Source organism: Arachis hypogaea, chromosome 19, assembly GCF_003086295.3.
Source record: "Arachis hypogaea cultivar Tifrunner chromosome 19, arahy.Tifrunner.gnm2.J5K5, whole genome shotgun sequence".
Classification (NCBI taxonomy): domain Eukaryota; kingdom Viridiplantae; phylum Streptophyta; class Magnoliopsida; order Fabales; family Fabaceae; genus Arachis; species Arachis hypogaea.
The window spans coordinates 157,552,663-157,570,045 of NC_092054.1; the positions used below are offsets into that span (position 1 = coordinate 157,552,663).

At 35.3% G+C, this 17,383-nt stretch overlaps 5 protein-coding genes across 8 annotated transcripts; all 5 read left to right on the forward strand.

Moving 5' to 3' along the window:
- The first annotated feature begins 280 nt into the window (after positions 1-280).
- On the forward strand, positions 281-2,758 carry LOC112777241 (F-box/FBD/LRR-repeat protein At5g56420). 2 transcript variants are annotated; one of them, XM_025821571.3, is made up of 3 exons: positions 281-374; positions 926-2,078; positions 2,177-2,758. In XM_025821571.3, exons 2-3 carry the CDS (start codon positions 972-974, stop codon positions 2,468-2,470), a joined length of 1,401 nt encoding a protein of 466 aa, XP_025677356.1. In that variant the 5' UTR covers positions 281-374; positions 926-971; the 3' UTR covers positions 2,471-2,758. The 2 variants fall into 2 exon arrangements, with proteins under 2 accessions (XP_025677356.1, XP_025677355.1); XM_025821570.3 differs by having other exon boundaries at positions 292-374; positions 956-2,078.
- Positions 2,759-4,534: 1,776 nt separating this feature from the next.
- On the forward strand, positions 4,535-6,798 carry LOC112776554 (F-box/LRR-repeat protein At4g14103). Of its 2 annotated transcripts, none has more exons than XM_025820752.3 (4): positions 4,535-4,705; positions 4,879-5,905; positions 6,003-6,158; positions 6,245-6,713. In XM_025820752.3, the coding sequence occupies exons 2-4, from the start codon at positions 4,904-4,906 to the stop codon at positions 6,548-6,550; spliced, it is 1,464 nt and encodes a 487-aa protein (XP_025676537.1). In that variant the 5' UTR covers positions 4,535-4,705; positions 4,879-4,903; the 3' UTR covers positions 6,551-6,713. The 2 variants fall into 2 exon arrangements, with proteins under 2 accessions (XP_025676537.1, XP_025676538.1); XM_025820753.3 differs by having other exon boundaries at positions 4,585-4,705; positions 4,887-5,905; positions 6,245-6,798.
- A 212-nt stretch (positions 6,799-7,010) lies between these two features.
- LOC112779182 (F-box/LRR-repeat protein At3g26922-like) lies at positions 7,011-9,245 on the forward strand. 2 transcript variants are annotated; one of them, XM_072226559.1, is made up of 4 exons: positions 7,011-7,149; positions 7,521-8,477; positions 8,573-8,731; positions 8,819-9,245. In XM_072226559.1, the coding sequence occupies exons 1-2, from the start codon at positions 7,130-7,132 to the stop codon at positions 8,356-8,358; spliced, it is 858 nt and encodes a 285-aa protein (XP_072082660.1). In that variant the 5' UTR covers positions 7,011-7,129; the 3' UTR covers positions 8,359-8,477; positions 8,573-8,731; positions 8,819-9,245. The 2 variants fall into 2 exon arrangements, with proteins under 2 accessions (XP_072082660.1, XP_029151492.2); XM_029295659.2 differs by having other exon boundaries at positions 8,884-9,245.
- Positions 9,246-10,655: 1,410 nt separating this feature from the next.
- Positions 10,656-12,784, forward strand: LOC112776557 (putative F-box/FBD/LRR-repeat protein At5g22670). Its single transcript, XM_025820756.3, has 4 exons — positions 10,656-10,782; positions 11,041-12,026; positions 12,122-12,277; positions 12,365-12,784. Exons 2-4 carry the CDS (start codon positions 11,091-11,093, stop codon positions 12,668-12,670), a joined length of 1,398 nt encoding a protein of 465 aa, XP_025676541.1. The 5' UTR covers positions 10,656-10,782; positions 11,041-11,090; the 3' UTR covers positions 12,671-12,784.
- Positions 12,785-13,768: 984 nt separating this feature from the next.
- LOC140172886 (F-box/LRR-repeat protein At3g26922-like) lies at positions 13,769-16,084 on the forward strand. The gene is made up of 4 exons (XM_025820755.2): positions 13,769-13,861; positions 14,302-15,295; positions 15,390-15,542; positions 15,629-16,084. Exons 2-4 carry the CDS (start codon positions 14,327-14,329, stop codon positions 15,929-15,931), a joined length of 1,425 nt encoding a protein of 474 aa, XP_025676540.1. The 5' UTR covers positions 13,769-13,861; positions 14,302-14,326; the 3' UTR covers positions 15,932-16,084.
- Positions 16,085-17,383: the final 1,299 nt, after the last annotated feature.

Below are 17,383 nucleotides of genomic sequence, written 5' to 3' on the forward strand. Positions count from 1 at the left end.
TCGAAAGACAACGAGACCCCTGACAAAAAAAAAACCTCAACCCAGTCCCTGACAAAAAAAAAAAAACCCAACCCGGCCCCTGACAATTACCTCGAAAGGACAACGAGACCCCTGTGCTAAAAAAAATTAATGTTATTTTTTTTGGCACAGGGGCTAATCAGTCCCAAAAAAAATTATCAGGGATCGAATTGGGTGTTTTTTTTTTCTTGGGGGCCTCGTTGTCATTTCGAGATAATTGTCAGGCCGGATGGGTATTCACTCTATATTTAAAATTTTCACTCTTTCAAGTATTACTAGGTTAATTAGAAGGAGATCAATCCTTGATTACTCGTAGAGCGTTATTCTTCGGAGTGGAGCTCGTTTTTCCGTTTCAGGTTACTGCTCACTTCGTCTTGCTTCACTTTTCTTTTCTTTTCTTTTCTTATTCCTTCTATTCTACTTTTTCAATTTCTATTTTTCTTTTCACATTTTGAATCCATTTACGGCTTTGTTGATGTTGGAGTGAAGAGTTGTGCTGTGCTGTGTTAGGGTTTTACGATTTAGCAATTCCTTTCTATGGTTGAACGACATGCAAAATGTTAGAATGCGTTAATTAGTTCAAGTATGGTGTTGCTTCTCATTACGTTTACAAATGCTTCATTTTGTCAGAGAAATTAGAATTAGTAAAAAACTGATGCAAAGGAAACAAAAGCAAGTGTCTGCGATTTGATTGTTGAACAGAGTTACACAGTCCCCAACTTTTGTGATTATTGCTATGTTGCTACTAACTGTTGTTTAGAAATCTGGAGTAACTTCTCTGGCTGAAAGAACAGGAAGTTGGTTGAATAGTTGAATTTTACTTAGGGAAGTTCTTATATGTTGTAGCATTGGTCCGATGCTGATTTAGTTTGCCACGATTTACATTCTTATTAACTATTGCTTTTAGTTTCATTCTGCATCTCATGGTGTATAACAGGGAAGCCATCTAAAGCATGAGTATGAATTCTTTGGTTAACGAGAAGAAGCTCAAAAGGCATCACATGGAAGAGAAAAATGATGAGAGTGACATCAACATATATGATCTGCCTGACCATGTTCTTGCGCTTATCATATCTTTCCTTCCCACAAAAGAAGCTATTCGAACAAGTTTAGTTTCCAAAAGATGGCAACATCTATGGAAGGATATCTCCAAAATTGATTTGAAAGAAGAATATCGGGGAATACAACTGTTTAGAGAATTTGTGAGCAAGTTGCTTGTAGTTTCTGATTGCTTGAATATTACGAAGTTCTCTTTCTCATGTTATGTTCGTGAGAATGCTACTAAGGTCAATGAATGGCTATGTGGTTTCATCAACCCTGGGATTGAGGAATTAAGTCTTGACCTTGAATTAATTGAGAAACCATTGGTCTTCCCACATCATCTGTTTACCTTTGCAAGATTGACAAAATTTCATTTAAATATGGATCATATTCTAGATCTTCCTTCATCCATTTTTTTGCCGAGTCTAAGGAGTTTGAGTTTGAAAAACATTATATTTCCTGACGGTTCTTCAGCGGACCGGCTTTTCTCTGGTTGTCCATCCTTGGAGGAGTTGACCCTAATTTATTGCAATTGGATGAATGTCGAAGCTATTACTATCTCTTCTCCATTGCTTCAGAAAGTTGTCATCAGAGATTACAAATATGATGATGATGATGATTATGATGATGATGATGATGATGGTTCTGATTATCAGTCAGATGAAGAAGACGAAGAAGATGATGATGGTATAGGTAGTCAGAATGGTTCAAAATGTTGTGAAATTGTGGTTGGTGGAACTAATCTGAAATCATTTTCTTATGGTGGCTTCCCTGGGAATGATTATTCCTTACTTAGCTCAAACTCAGTGATTGAAGCAACTATTAATATTGATCCTTCTAAATCTTTTCATTGTGTTTGTCAGGTCTTGAGAATTAGGGAATCTTTACTATGGGACGTACCTGTGTTTTCTAATTTGGTTGAATTCCGTTTGTTCTCTGATTCCCCCAGTGAGTTGTCATATGAACCATTGCTGGAAATGTTGAAGAAGACCCCTTGTCTCCAAGTTATTAGTTTTGAGGTAGCAAGTAGTAATAACGAATAACTGGAATGTTCACTGCTATTTACTAATTCTGGGTATTCTCTTTTTTCATTTTTTGCTTGTACTTGACAATGCAGAATGGGGTATACATGCCTATAGATCGTGCAAACATGGATCCATTACCGATGTGTTTTAAGACACACCTGAAGACTATTAGGATCCGTGATTGTCGCGGGCTTGAGGAAGACTTACATGGAATAAAAATCTTGTTGCAGTCGGCAATGGTATTGAAAACACTTCATGTTCGTTGCAGGCTTTATACTTTGGACAAGTATTCTGGAACTAAAAAGGAAGTAAACACCACGGAGGTGTATGAAAAGATTGCAAAGTTTCCTCGAGCATCAGTGGATTGTGAGCTTGAGTTTGATTGAAAATTGTTCAAGTGAAAAGCAGGCAATAGAGGAGACTTTATTCCTTATGGATTAATGGTTATGGTGCATCCTAAAGGATGTGTTTATGTTTAGCAATCCCAAAACTAGCTTATTGCTCATCTCATATTAGACTGGTCACGTTAGAAGCTTATTATTATTATTGTTGTTTTGGTGGTGGTGGTGAATGATGATGTCCATAATATAGTTAAAAATTCTAAAGGAATTGCCAAGAACAGATTTTCTCATCTGATGATTTTAGATCGTAAAGGTTCAATTTGCTTTTCAAAACTGTGAACGTGTTTTAACTTTTAACTTGATGTAAGTTGTAACATTTTATTAACAAATCTTTTTCCCAAAGTTTACAAATAACATCGATATGAAATTAGTGTGGCTCATTAATAAAATTATGGATAAAATTAGTAATTAAATACTAGAATAATGTAACAAATATACATTTTCAGAAGATCATTCCAATTTCATAGACAAAAATTGAAAGGTGTTAACAATTTAAAAGACCAGTCTGAATTATTTTCCTTGTCTTTGTAGATTTGTTTTCCCTTTTTTATATTTTGGTGTCTGTTTTCCCCTTTTTAATTGTTTATTTATGTCTTGTATTTATATTAGAGAAAATATTCAGTTTGGTCTCTGAAGTTACACACAAGCCTCAATTTAGTCTTTGACATTTCAATTGTCTCTATTTAGTCCCTAAACTTTATAAATTTTAATCAACTTAGTCCCTGCGGTGGTTTCTGCTACAGAGTCATTACCGGAGAGATGATGTGTATAACAGACTGCCACGCTGGACATCTAATGAATATATTACGTGGCATTTGAAACTTTTGCATCAATTTAGTCCCTAGAAACTATTTAAATCCCTAATCCCCAAATCCATTTGAAGCCCCTTAACTTTTTCGTCGATTCTTACTCCTCTTTTGGGAGACGTTTTTATGAAGTCCATGATAGGTAGTAGCAGTAAATCCGTTGGGAGTTCCAGCAATCAACACTCTAATGGAGGTTGGAGAACCACTCGAAGCAGAGAAGAACTATTTCCAGAATGGTGTGGGTGTGGGTGTAGACCCGTTTTGAGATGGTCAGGAACAGATGCAAATTCAGGGAGACCTTTTTTTGGGTGTCCAAACTACAATGTAAGTGCAAGATTATTCTTAACTTTTTCTAAAGCTTCTTAGTGTCTGATTCTTTCTCCATCTCCGCTGAATGTGTTTGCAGAGTGTTGGCAAGCGGTGGTATGGGTTGTTTGTTTGGGCTAATAAATTCCATAAAGAAAGAGAATCAAGAGGCAGAGTAATACCAAAAAATAAAAATGATAAAGAATGGAGGATGAACTTTGTTTGGAAGATTGGAAGTTTAGAATCTGATATTAGGACTTTGAAATTGGGAAGGAGTTTTATTGGTTGTAATAAATTTGCTTGTAGTTGCTATATTATTATGGAAATGGTGAAGATTGGCCTTATGTTTTTTAATAAATAGCCAAATTTTGATTCAAATTGCAAGAATATTTTGAAGAAAAATTAATGTATGTTGTTATATATATTGTTGTATTTATTTTTATTTTAACTATCAATAAATAAAAATTGTACTTGTATTAATATGAATCAAACAACACAATAAAATATAATAATTTTAGATAATATCATCCAAACTCTTTATAATTCATTAATAAAACATTCACATTGATACTAAATTTAAATACAACTAAATTTAGTATTAAACAAAGCCAAAAAATTTAGTGTGATGTAACACACAAACAAAACAAAATAAATTATCCAAAAGGAACCATTCCAAGTATAACTAACCAAAAATCATCATTACAAAGTTATCCAAACTTAGAGAAACAAGATAACTAATCCAAAAGGTAACTAATCCAGAAGTATAATACATTTGTGAATTTAAACATTTGAAGTAGTGCCCCTCCAATATTTTTATTTTTGATAAACCTGCTCTCAATTCGATAAAATTTTGTTGTAGATATACTTTATATTGTATTTTATATTAAGAATGAAATATTATAAACAAAAATAATATTATCAATTTAGGAATTGGAATATCCACTTTCGTAAATGTTTTAATAGCGGTTTTTTTTTTGGCTGAAACTTGAAACTTATACTGTTATCGTGGCGCGCACATCATTGATTGTGGGAGTCTGAAGCGCCAAAAGAAGAAGAGAAGCTGATTTCAGGTTACAGCTTTCTTCTTCTTCTTCTTCGTTTGCATCAGGTATTATTCTTTGCAAGCGGTTCTGTTTCTTATTGTGTTTTTCTAAAAGCTTTCACATACGAACTCATGCTCTGAAACCCTTTTGTGGAGTGAGGATTGTGTTAGGGACTTAGGGTTTAACATTAACACTCTGGATTAGAAAAATGGCAAATAGGTGAATGACATTTATTTAGTTTGCTAGGAAAAGCACCTTGAAGCATGGATCTTGAGAAGAAGCGCAAAAAAATGCTTTGCAAGGGAAGGGGAAAGGGAGAGGGAAAAGTTGAAGTTGAGAGCAGCTTCAGTATATGTGATCTACCAGATGCGATTCTCCAGCTTATCATATCCTCCCTTCCCACAAAAGAAGCAATTCGAACGAGTATACTTTCCAAAAGATGGGAGCATCTATGGAGGGATATCTCCAAGATTGAGTTGGAAGAGGGAGAACTTGAGGAAAGGCGGCAATTCATGCACTTTGTGACCAGATTGCTTGTAACTTGTAATTGCTCCAGTGTTAAGAAGTTTTCTCTGTCATGTATTGTTGGTGAGGATGCTAATCTGGTTAACGAGTGGCTATCTGGTTTCATCAACCCTAAGATTGAAGAATTATCTCTTCAATTCGAAGAAATTCCAGAACCATTAGTCTTCCCTGACCAACTGTTTACCTGTGCCACATTGACAGAGTTTAAATTGGATATGCAGCATGTCTTGAAGCTTCCTTCTTCCGTTCATTTTCGGTGCCTTCGGACTTTGACTTTGTCTAACATTATATTCAGTGATACTTATTCAACACAACGGCTTTTCTCTGGTTGCCCAGCCTTGGAGGATTTGTCCCTAATTGATTGCAATTTGAAGAATGTCGAAGTTTTTTGTATTTATTCTCCTTTGCTTCGACGGATTTATATACGGGAGAACGAAGATGATATGTTGGATGAAGATGATGATGATGATACAGGTGGTCTTAATGTTACAAATTCCTGCAAAGTACTGATCGTCGGAACTAATCTGAAGTCATTTGCATATCACGGCGATTGTATGAATGAATATTTCTTAGTTCATTCAACCTTGGTGATTGATGCATCTATTCAGGTTCAAGTACCTCCTGAATGTTATTGGGACAGAGACAACACCTGGGAAATAGATTCAGGCAATTTCACGTTCAGACTTCTCAAAATGCTCCCAAATGTGGAGAAGCTTTCTATGTCTGAGACTTCTATTATGGTTTGATCTTCAATCAAAATATTTATCAATCTTGATTCATGTTTCAATTAATTTTTTGGCCTTTCTGAATACTTTTGGATTTGACTGCATATGCCAGGCACTCAGCAGAACAACATCTTTACTCGGGCAACTACCTTTATTTTGTAATTTGGCTGAACTAGTTCTTGACCCACTGTCGTCCATAGAGTTGTCCTATGCTGCATTACTGACCCTACTGCGAAACTCGCCTTGTCTTCAAGTTATTGAATTTCAGGTAGTAACTTCATTTAAAGCAGAAAGTTTATTGCTATTTACGAATTGGAAAATTTTTCATTTTTGTATGTGTTTTCAACGATGTAGGGAGGGTTGTCTCTGGCCAAAGGTGATGCAAATTGTGTATTTGATCCCTTGCCTGTGTGTTTTAGTACAACCCTGAAGATGATTGAGATCAATGGCATTACTGGGAAAAAAGATGAGTTATTTGCAATAAAAATTTTGTTGCAAGCAGCATCAGTGTTGGATAAACTTCGGATTTCTTGTTATTGGTTTTCGTTTGATTTGGATGACAGACGTATAGGATTAAAGAGAACAAAGGAATTGTGCAAGCAGATCTTGAAGTATCCTAAGAGGTCAATGGATTGCGAGATAGAATTCGAATATAGTTGAGGGCTATTAAGCTTTATGACTTATGTTTTGATACGGCTGTAGAATTTAAAGACTAGCAACTTAGCAAGGATTACAAATTACGTATGTACTTTCTAGGTTTCTTAAAATTTGCTCATTGACGTCACAAACCCATTAGTTTTTTATAATCTATTTTTTTTTTTTTTGCCTATTGTATTCCATTAAATATCAGTTATCCAGAGGTAGGCTTGACAAGAGTTAAGGGTGGAAAAAGTGCTCATTTTATGTTAGTTTTTTTCGCTGGGTCATGAATATTTTAGATGGAATAGATTCTTTCAAGTTGATATTTCAGATTTTCTGGTAACAATCCTGTTAGATAACTAACTAGGTATAAAATTTTAAATTTTTTAAAATAGAATTTTAAGCTTGTAAGCGTTTTTTAAAATTAAAATTTCGAATTTTTAAAAATAAGATTTTAAACTTGTAACCACTTCAACTGTTAGTCCAAGTCCATTATACAAACTTACTATGTATCCAAGTTGGCTGGTATCTTAGTTAGTTCTCTTAGACTTTCTTTTGGATTCTGAGGCGCCAAAAGAAGAGAAAGCGGCTGCATTCGGAATGCCTCGGCTACTTTTCCGGTTAGCACTCTCGTCTTCTTCAATTGCATGCGTTTGTTGTTTCTTATTTTGTTTTTCAAAAGCTTTCGCATACAAAATCATGCTCTGTAACCCTCTTGCAGAGGGGAGTGGATACTCTCCAGTGAAAAAAAAAATCTGGACAGTATCTAGTGTTTAATCTAACTCTTTATTGTTTTCTCTCTCCTATTTAATTTTGGTCCCACTTATAGAATTAAAGATGAAATATCACACTTTATTCTTTGGAGAGGATCCATTCAAGTGTTTTTTTCCACTGGAGAGGATCCATTCAAGGAGTGCATGATTGTGTTAGGGTCTTAACATGAACTCACTGAATTAGAAAAACGGCAAATAGGTTAATAACATTTGTTTAGTTTGCTAGGGAAAGCTCTCTGGAGCCGGGGCCTTTTGAAGAAGCGCAAAAAGCATCGCAAGGGAGAGAGAAAAGTTGAGAGCAGCTTCAGTATATGTGATCTACCTGATGTGATTCTCCAGCTTATCATATCCTCCCTTCCCACAAAAGAAGCAATTCAAACGAGTATACTTTCCAAAAGATGGAAGCATCTATGGAGGGATATCTCCAAGATTGAGTTGAAAGAGGGAAAACCCGAGGAAAGGCAGCAATTCATGCACTTTGTGGCCAGATTGCTTGTAGCTTGTAATTGCTCCACTCTTGAGAAGTTCTCTCTGACATGTAATGTTGATAAGGATGCTTCTCGGGTTAATGAGTGGCTATGTGGTTTCATCAACCCTAAGATTCAAGAACTATGTCTTCGTCTTTATGGGATTGAGGAACCATTGGTCTTCCCTGACCAACTGTTTACCTGTGCTACATTGACAAACTTTGAATTGGATATGCAGCATGTCTTCAACCTTCCTTCTTCTGTTCATTTTCAGTGCCTTCGGACTTTGACTTTGTCTAACATTATATTCCCTGATAGTTCTTCAGCACAACAGCTTTTCTGTGGTTGCCCAGCCTTGGAGGATTTGTCCCTAATCAATTGCAATTTGAAGAATGTTCAAGCTGTTTGTATTTGTTCTCCCTTGCTTCGACGGATTTATATACAGGAGAACAAAGATGATATGTTGTATGATATAGGTCTTCTGAGTGATACAATTCGCTGCAAAGTACTGATTGTTGGAACTAATCTGAAGTCATTTACTTATCACGGCGATGGAATGAATATTTTTTCTTTTCTTATTCAACCGTGATTGATGCCTCAATTCAAGTTAATTACGTCTGTGATGTAGCTTCAGGCGATTTCACTTTCAGATTTCTCAAAATGCTCCCAAATGTGGAGAAGCTTTCTGTGTCTAGGGATTCTATTGAGGTTTGATCTTCATACAAAATATCTATCAGTCTTCATTCTGTTTCAATTAATTTGTTGGCCTTTCTGAATATTTTGAATTTGACTGCACATGGCAGGCACTCAGCGGAACGACATCTTTTCTCAAACTACCTTTGTTTTGTAATATTGCTGAACTAGATTTGAACCTAGGCATGCCCATAAAGTTGTTCAATGAGTATGAAGAATTGCAGACACTATTGCGAAACTCGCCCTGTCTTCGAGTTCTTAGATTTCAGGTAGTAACTTCATTTGGACCAGAAAGTTCATTGCTATTTACGAATCGGAAAAAATTTCATTTGTTGTATGTGTTTTTAACAATTCAGGGAGGGGTTTCGCTTGTTAAAGATGATGCAAATTGTAAATTTGATCCCTTTCCTGTGTGTTTTAGTACAACCCTGAAGGCCATGGAGATCAGTGGCATTACTGGGAAAGAAGGACTATTTGCAATAAAAATATTGTTGCAACTAGTTGCAAGCAGCATCAGTGTTGGATAAACTTTAGGTGTTATTGGTTTTCGTTTGATTTGGATGACAAGCGGTATAGGATTAAAAAGGTTAGAGGAGTTGGACAAGCATATCTTAAAGTATCCCAAGAGGTTAATGTATTGTGAGAGAGAATTTGAGTATAGTTGAGCTATTAAGTTTTCTGACTTATGTTTTGATACAGCTGTAGAATTTAAAAACTAGCTAGCTTACATCACAAATGATGTATTTTCCAGCAATCTTAAAATTTGCTCATTGCTGTCACAAACTCCTTAGTTTTCTTTCATTCTATTATAATCTATTATATTTTAATTGCATATTATTTTTCCGCTAAATATTGATTATCCAGAGATAGGCTTGATAGAGTTTAAGGGTGGAAGAAATGCTCAATTTATGTTAACTGATTGCTGAATATTTTAGATGGAATAGATTCTTTCAAGTTGGTTTTTCATGTAAACATATCATATATAAAATGAAACTTCGGGAGAATTTATTTCTATATTTTTATGTGAAGTTGAGAGTTAAAAATAGTTAAATAAAAATTTAGTAATAAATAATATCTAATATTTTTCAACTATTTTAATTTTTCATGAAGACAAATTGCATGCATGGAAGTTTCTATTTTATCAACTATATATTTTTAGAAATTTATTGTGATTTTTTGTACTATTAGAAAAAATGAAACAATTGTTATTAGAATTTAATGATTTTATGTAAAGTGGATAATTTTTTTGTAAATTACAAAAACAATATAAAAAGGGAAAATTTAGAAATTAAATTCTGATCAATTTTTTATTTTGATTTTTAAACAATTATTCAAAAAAATTTTAAAAGTCTTAGATCAAATGTATAAATAATTTATTAAATACAAAAGTTATTCATCAATTATAATTATTTTTTATTACATTTTAAAATATTTTTAAAATTATTTTTATTGTTAACCAAAAACAATGTTATTATGTAAAATGATGTCATTTTGGTCTTCATGTTTAAATAATCAAAAAATGACACCATATTATTTGCTTTGAGATGAAGAGTTTTAATAAAAGTTTACACTATTTTTTTTTGAATCCTGCTAGGGAGCTAATGAAATATTTGTACAATGTGTACAATGGACTATGAGTTAAAAAATGAAAATCACCCATACTTTCCAGAATAACCATCCGAGTACTAGGGATAATAAACATCTCATGTCATGAAACCACTCATCCCAAAAGCTTAAGCTTAAGCTGATTTTGAGATTCCCCAAGGATCAAACTCTTGACCTTTCGAATCTAGAACTCTCATACCATGTTATGAAACCACTCATTCCAAATGGTTATATCTCTAATACTGAATTAGACATCTCTAAACCTCCATTATACACATTATATATAGATATTCTATTGACTCTCTATACTTCTTCTTTTCTATTTGAGTTCCAAACCCAAAATGTACTCATGACATTCAGTTGTCCATATATGAGTTACATTTATAAAATTTGGAGAACTAAATAAAAATTTTAAAAAATAAATTAAAAAACACAAGTCAGGAACCGAACTGAGGATTAACCATTATTTTTTCAGCGAGTTAATAATCCGATACCATTTTTAGTGGTTTAGTTAATATTAAGAGAAAAATATTTTAAATAAAAATAATATTATCAATTTAAGCATTACAATTTTCCCTTTTTTAAAATGTTTAATTTCCAGGTTTTTGTTGAGTCTTTAATTGTTATTACAGTGGCGCGCACTTAACTGATTTTGGATTGAGGTGCCGAAAGAAGAGTAAGCGGTTGCATTCCGAATGCCTCGGCTACTTTTCCGGTTAGCACTCTCGTCTTCTTCGATTGCATGCGGTGTTGTTTCTAATTTTGTTTTTCAAAAAGCTTTCGCATAAAAAATGGTGCTCTGTACCCCTCTTGCGGAGTGCATGATTGTGGTATGGCGTGCATGATTGTGTTAGGGTTTTAACATTAACTCACTGGATTAGAAAAATGGCGTGCATGATTGTGTTAGGGTTTTAACATTAACTCACTGAATTAGAAAAATGGCAAATAGGTTAATAACATAACATTTGTTTAGTTTGCTAGGGAAAGCTCTTTGGTGCCTTGGCCTTTTGAAGAAGCGCAAAAATGCATCGCAATGGAAGGGAAAAGGGAGAGGGAAAAGTTGAGAGCAGCTTCAGTATATGTGATCTACCAGATGCGATTCTCCAGCTTATCATATCCTCCCTTCCCACAAAAGAAGCAATTCAAACGAGTATACTCTCCAAAAGATGGGAGCATCTATGGAGGGATATCTCCAAGATTGAGTTGAAAGAGGGAAAACCCGAGGAAAGGCAGCAATTCATGCAATTTGTGACCGGATTGCTTGTAGCTTGTAATTGCTCCATTCTTGAGAAGTTTTCTCTGTCATGCAAGGTTGGTAAGGATGCTTCTCGGGTTAATGAGTGGCTATGTAGTTTCATCAACCCTAAGATTCAAGAACTATGTCTTCACCTTGAAGAGATTGAGGAACCATTGGTCTTCCCTGACCAACTGTTTACCTGTGCCACATTGACAAAGTTTAAATTGGATATGCTGCATGTCTTGAAGCTTCCTTCTTCCGTTCATTTTCGGTGCCTTCGGACTTTGACTTTGTCTAACATTATACTCCCTGATAGTTCTTCAGCACAACAGCTTTTCTATGGTTGCCCAGCCTTGGAGGATTTGTCCCTAATCAATTGCAATTTGAAGAATGTTCGAGCTGTTTGTATTTATTCTCCCTTGCTTCGACGGATTTATATACAGGAGAATGAAGATAATATGTTGTATGATGAGGATGATTATGAGATAGGTCTTCTGAGTGATACAATTCGCTGCAAAGTACTGATTGTTGGACCTAATCTGAAGTCATTTACTTATCACGGCGATGGAATGAACGATTTTTTCTTATATTATTCAACCGTGATTGATGCCTCAATTCAGGTTAATTACGTCTGGTATGTAGCTTCAGGCGATTTCACGTTCAGATTTCTCAACATGCTCCCAAATGTGGAGAAGCTTTCTATATCTGGGGATTCTATTGAGGTTTGATCTTCATACAAAATATCTATCAGTCTTCATTCTGTTTCAATTAATTTGTTGGCCTTTCTGAATATTTTGAATTTGACTGCACATGGCAGGCACTCAGCGAAAGGATGTCTTTCAGACTACCTTTATTTTGTAATTTGGGTGAACTAGATTTGAACCTAGGCAAGCCCATAAAGTTGTTCAATGGGTATGAAGAATTACTGACACTATTGCGAAACTCGCCCTGTCTTCGGGTTCTTAGATTTCAGGTAGTAACTTCATTTGGACCAGAAAGTTCATTGCTATTTACGAATTGGAAAAATTTTCATTTGTTGAATGTGTTTTTAACAATTCAGGGAGCAGTTTCGCTTGATAAACGGGATGCAAATTGTATATTTGATCCCTTGCCTGTGTGTTTTAGTACAACCCTGAAGACGATTGAGATCAGTGGCATTACTGGGAAAGAAGAAGAACTATTTGCAATAGAAATATTGTTGCAAGCGGCATCAGTGTTGGATAAACTTTGTATTAAGTGTTATTGGTTTTCGTTTGATTTGAATGACAAGGGTATAGGATTAAAAAGGTCAGAGGAGTTGTACAAGCATATCTTAAAGTATCCTAAGAGGTCAAAGGATTGTGAGATAGAACTTGAGTATAGTTGAGCTATTAAACTTTCTGACTTATGTTTTGATGCAGCTGTAGAATTTAAAGACTAGCCATCCTAACATCACAAATTATGTATTTTCCAGCAATCTTAAAATTTGCTCATTGCCGTCCCCAACTCCTTAAAATTTTTTTATTTTTATTAAGACATGGTTGGACAGTAGATGAGTGTTGTGTTCGAAATGTATCTGACATGCAGACACAACAATTCAAGGAAGTGTCCATGCTTGATAGAATTAGATTTTGACTGAATTAGATTTTGATCGAAATGTATCTGTGTTGTGTTCGAAATGTATCTGACATGCAGATACAACAATTCAAGGAAGTGTCCATGCTTGATAGAATTAGATTTTGACTGAATTAGATTTTGACAAAAAATAATTTTAGAAAATAAAAAGGTTTAGATATCAAATTTATTTTTTCTTTTGGTTTACCCAAACGGTATCCCCCAACCCGATAGGTTAAGGTCCGTCGCAGATCTGAGTTCTATTTAAGGGTCTGCCGCTTGCCAATGAGTTACTGCATGCATAAAACAAGGTTCGAACTCCCGACACTTCTTTAAGCAAATGAGTGAACTGACCACTCGATCAATTCAAGTTAGTTTAGATATCAAATTTATGATCAATCTTTTGCATGTAGATTTTAAATAATTATACAAAAATTTAGTTCTAATGCCCAAACGTTTTGTCAAATACAAAAATAATTTGTTAGGTATATTTTGTTATTTTTATCATGATTTAAATTCTTTTAAAGTATTTTTTTGTTAAAATATTTATAACATACTTTTATCAGTAATTTAAAAATACAAATCCATTTAACAGGTTTATTCTAGTTTATATTATATTAAGAGCAATTCTTTTAAATAAAAATAATATTATCAATTTAAACTTTATAATATAGTACATGCTATGATGAAGAAAAAAATAATAAAAATAATGCGATTATATAACTATCACATAAAATATATCATTTTATTTTTATTAACTTTTAAAATAAAATTAAATACTTCCTTCTGTATATACACAAAACCTCTTCATGAATGGGCTTATGGGCCTTACAATATTCCTTTTTTAAAAGGTTTTTGTTGAGTCGTTAATTGTTATAGTGGCGCGCACTTCACTGACTTTGGATTCCGAGGCGCCAAAAGAAGAGAAAGCGGTTGCATTCCGAATCCCTCGACTACATTTCAGGTTAGCACTCTCGTCTTCTTCGATTGCATCAGGTTTTATTCTTTGCATGCGGTGCTGTTTCTCATTCTGTTTTTCTAAAGAGAAAGTATATGGAGCCAATGACCTAAGCGTACAATGTGTATAATGAAGGTTTTAGAAAGTATTAGAGATATGATTATTAGTGTTACATTATCCTGTCAGGTTACGCTTTTGGGATGAGTGGTTTCAGGACATGGTATTAGAGTTCTAGATTCAGAACGTCAAGAGTTCGAACCTTGGTGAATCCAAAATTAGCTTTGTACGCTTAGGCCATTGGCTCCCTAGCACTACTCTTTTCTAAAAGCTTTCGCATACAAAATCATGCTCTGAAACCCTCTTGCGGAGTGCAGGATTGTGTTAGGGTTTAACATTAACTCACTGGATTAGGAAAAACGGCAAATAGGTTAATAACATTTGTTTAGTTTGCTAGGGAAAGCTCTATTAAGCATGGATCTTGAGAAGAAGCGCAAAAAGCAGTGCAAGGGAAAGGGAAAGGGAGAGGGAAATGTTGAGAGCAGCTTCAGTATATGTGATCTACCTGATGTGATTCTCCAGCTTATCATATCCTCCCTTCCCACAAAAGAAGCAATTCAAACGAGTATACTCTCCAAAAGATGGAAGCATCTATGGAGGGATATCTCCAAGATTGAGTTGGAAGACGGAAAACCCGAGGAAAGGCAGCAATTCATGCACTTTGTGACCAGATTGCTTGTAGCTTGTGATTGCTCCAGTCTTGAGAAGTTCTCTCTGACATGTAATGTTGATAAGGATGCTTCTCGGGTTAATGAGTGGCTATGTGGTTTCATCAACCCTAAGATTCAAGAACTATGTCTTTGTCTTTATGGGATTGAGGAACCATTGGTCTTCCCTGACCAACTGTTTACCTGTGCCACATTGACAAACTTTGAATTGGATATGCAGCATGACTTCAACCTTCCTTCTTCCGTTCATTTTCGGTGCCTTCGGACTTTGACTTTGTCTAACATTATATTCCCTGATAGTTCTTCAGCACAACAGCTTTTCTCTGGCTGCCCAGCCTTGGAGGATTTGTACCTAATCAATTGCGATTTGAGGAATGTCCAATCTGTTTGTATTTATTCTCCTTTGCTTCGAAAGATTCATATACGGGAGGACAAAGATGGTATGCTGGATGAAGATCATGATGAGATAGATGGTTGCAGAGTACTGATTGTTGGAACTAATCTGAAGTCATTCACTTATGACGGCGATTGTATGAATGAATATTTCTTATATCGTTCAACCTTGGTGATTGATGCCTCCATTCAGGTGCTACCTCCTGAATATTATTGGGTCAGAGAGGAGACCTGGCAAATCTCTTCAGGCAAATTCACGTTCAGACTTCTCAAAAGTCTCCCAAATGTGGAGAAGCTTTCTATGTCTGAGACTTCTATTATGGTTTGATCTTCATACAAAATCTCTATCAGTCTTGATTCTGTTCAATTACTTTGTTTGCCTTTCTGAATATTTTGAATTTGACTGAATATGCCAGACACTCAGTAGAACATCTTTACTCGGGCAACTACCTTTATTTGGTAATTTGGCTGTCCTAGAATTCGACCCATTCTCGTCCATAGAGCTGTCCTATAAAGCATTACTGACGCTATTGCGAAACTCGCCCTGTCTTCAAGTTCTTAGATTTCAGGTAGTAACTTCATTTGGACCAGAAAGTTAATTGCTAGATACGAATCGCAAAAGTTTTTATTTTTGTATGTGTTTTTAACAATGCAGGGAGGGGTGTCTCAGCCTAAAGACGATGCAAATTGTATATTCAATCCCTTGCCTGTGTGTTTTAGCACAACCCTGAAGACGATTGAGATCGGTGGCATCTCCGAGGAAGAAGAGTTATTTGCAATAAAAATATTGTTGCAAGCAGCATCAGTGTTGGATAAACTTCGTATTCAGTGTTATTGGCGTTTGTTTAACAGGCATGACAGGCGTATAGGATTAAAGAGGTCAAAGGAGTTCTGCAAGCAGATCTTAAAGTATCCTAAGAGCTCAATGAATTGTGAGATAGAATTCGAATATTATTGAGCTATTAAGCTTATGATATGTTGTGATATTGCCATAGAATTTAAAGTATTACAAATTATGTATGTACTTTCTCGCAATCTTAAATTTTGCTCATTGCCATCGCAAACCCATTAAATTTTATAATCTATTATATTTTATTGGCACATTGCATTCCGTTAATTGTTCAATGGTAGGATTGACAGAGTTAAGGGTGGAAAATTTGCTGAGTCTATGTTAGATAGTTTCATTGCTGATTCTGGAATATTTTTGAAGGAATAGATTCTTTCGAGTTGTTTTTTCATGTAATCATATATATAAAAAGTCACGTGAGAGAATCCATTTCTATATCTCGGGAGTAGCTTGATAATGGTCTATTTTGGTCAAACAGATAAAAGTTAAAAGTGGCATTTGCATTATTTGTCTTCTTATGATGATGCATTTATGCATTGATCAAGGTAAACATAAAACTATGGAAGAAGCCTTCTCTGCCTGCAAGAACGAAGTTCAAAATTTGAACAATGAAGGTGATGCTAGTGAGAATGTGGATAGGATAACCAATTTACCTGACAACTTCATTCAATGCATCTTGAGTTCGCTTCAAACTAAAGATGCAGTCAGAACTAGTTTGTTATCTAGAAGGTGGCGGACCCAATGGATGTTGGTCACCAAAATTGACATCTCAGGATTTGGATCAAACATGAGCCAGAAGAGATTAATGAAGAGCCATTTGAGTTGCCTTGTGAATAAGGAGTGTGTAAAAAAATTAGTTTTACTGAACTGAAACTGTTTTAAATAAACAAGTTTTTTTTAAATAAAAAACTGAACTGAAACCATAGTTTTTATGAAAATCAGTTTTTATGGTTCAGTTTAGTTTTAAACCAAATTAAAACTGATTTTATTTAAATTCTAAAATTAGTTTTTACATACTCTTTCTCTCTCTCTCCTCTTTTTCCCCTCCTCTCTCCCTTCTCTTTCTGTTTCCCCTTTCTTCTCTCTCTCTCCCTTTCCGTCTCTCTTCCTCTCTCTATCTCCTCTTTCTCCCTCTCCTCTCTCTCTCCCTCCTTTCTATCTCTCTTCCCCTTTCTTTTTCTCTCTCTCCTCTCCCTCCACCTCCCATCTCTTTTCGTCTCTCTCTTTCCCTTTCTCTCTCCTTTCCCTCCTCTCCCTCTCTCTCCTCCTTCCTTCCTCTCTCTCTCTCTCTCTCTCCTTTTCCTCGTTCTCTCCTTTTCTTTCTCTCTCTCTCTCTCCCCCTCTTTCTTCCTCTCTCTCTCTCTCCTTCTCCTCTTTCTTCCCCTCCTCTCTCTCTCCATTTCCTCTCGCTCTCTCCCTCTCTTTCTTTTTCTCCCCTCTCCCTCGCTCCCCCTCCCTTCCCCTTGTCTCTCTCTCTCTCTCTCCCCCTCTTTTTCCTCTCTCCCCCTTTTGTTTCTCTCTCTCTCTCCTTTCCCTCCTCTCTCTCTCTCTTTTCCGTTTTTT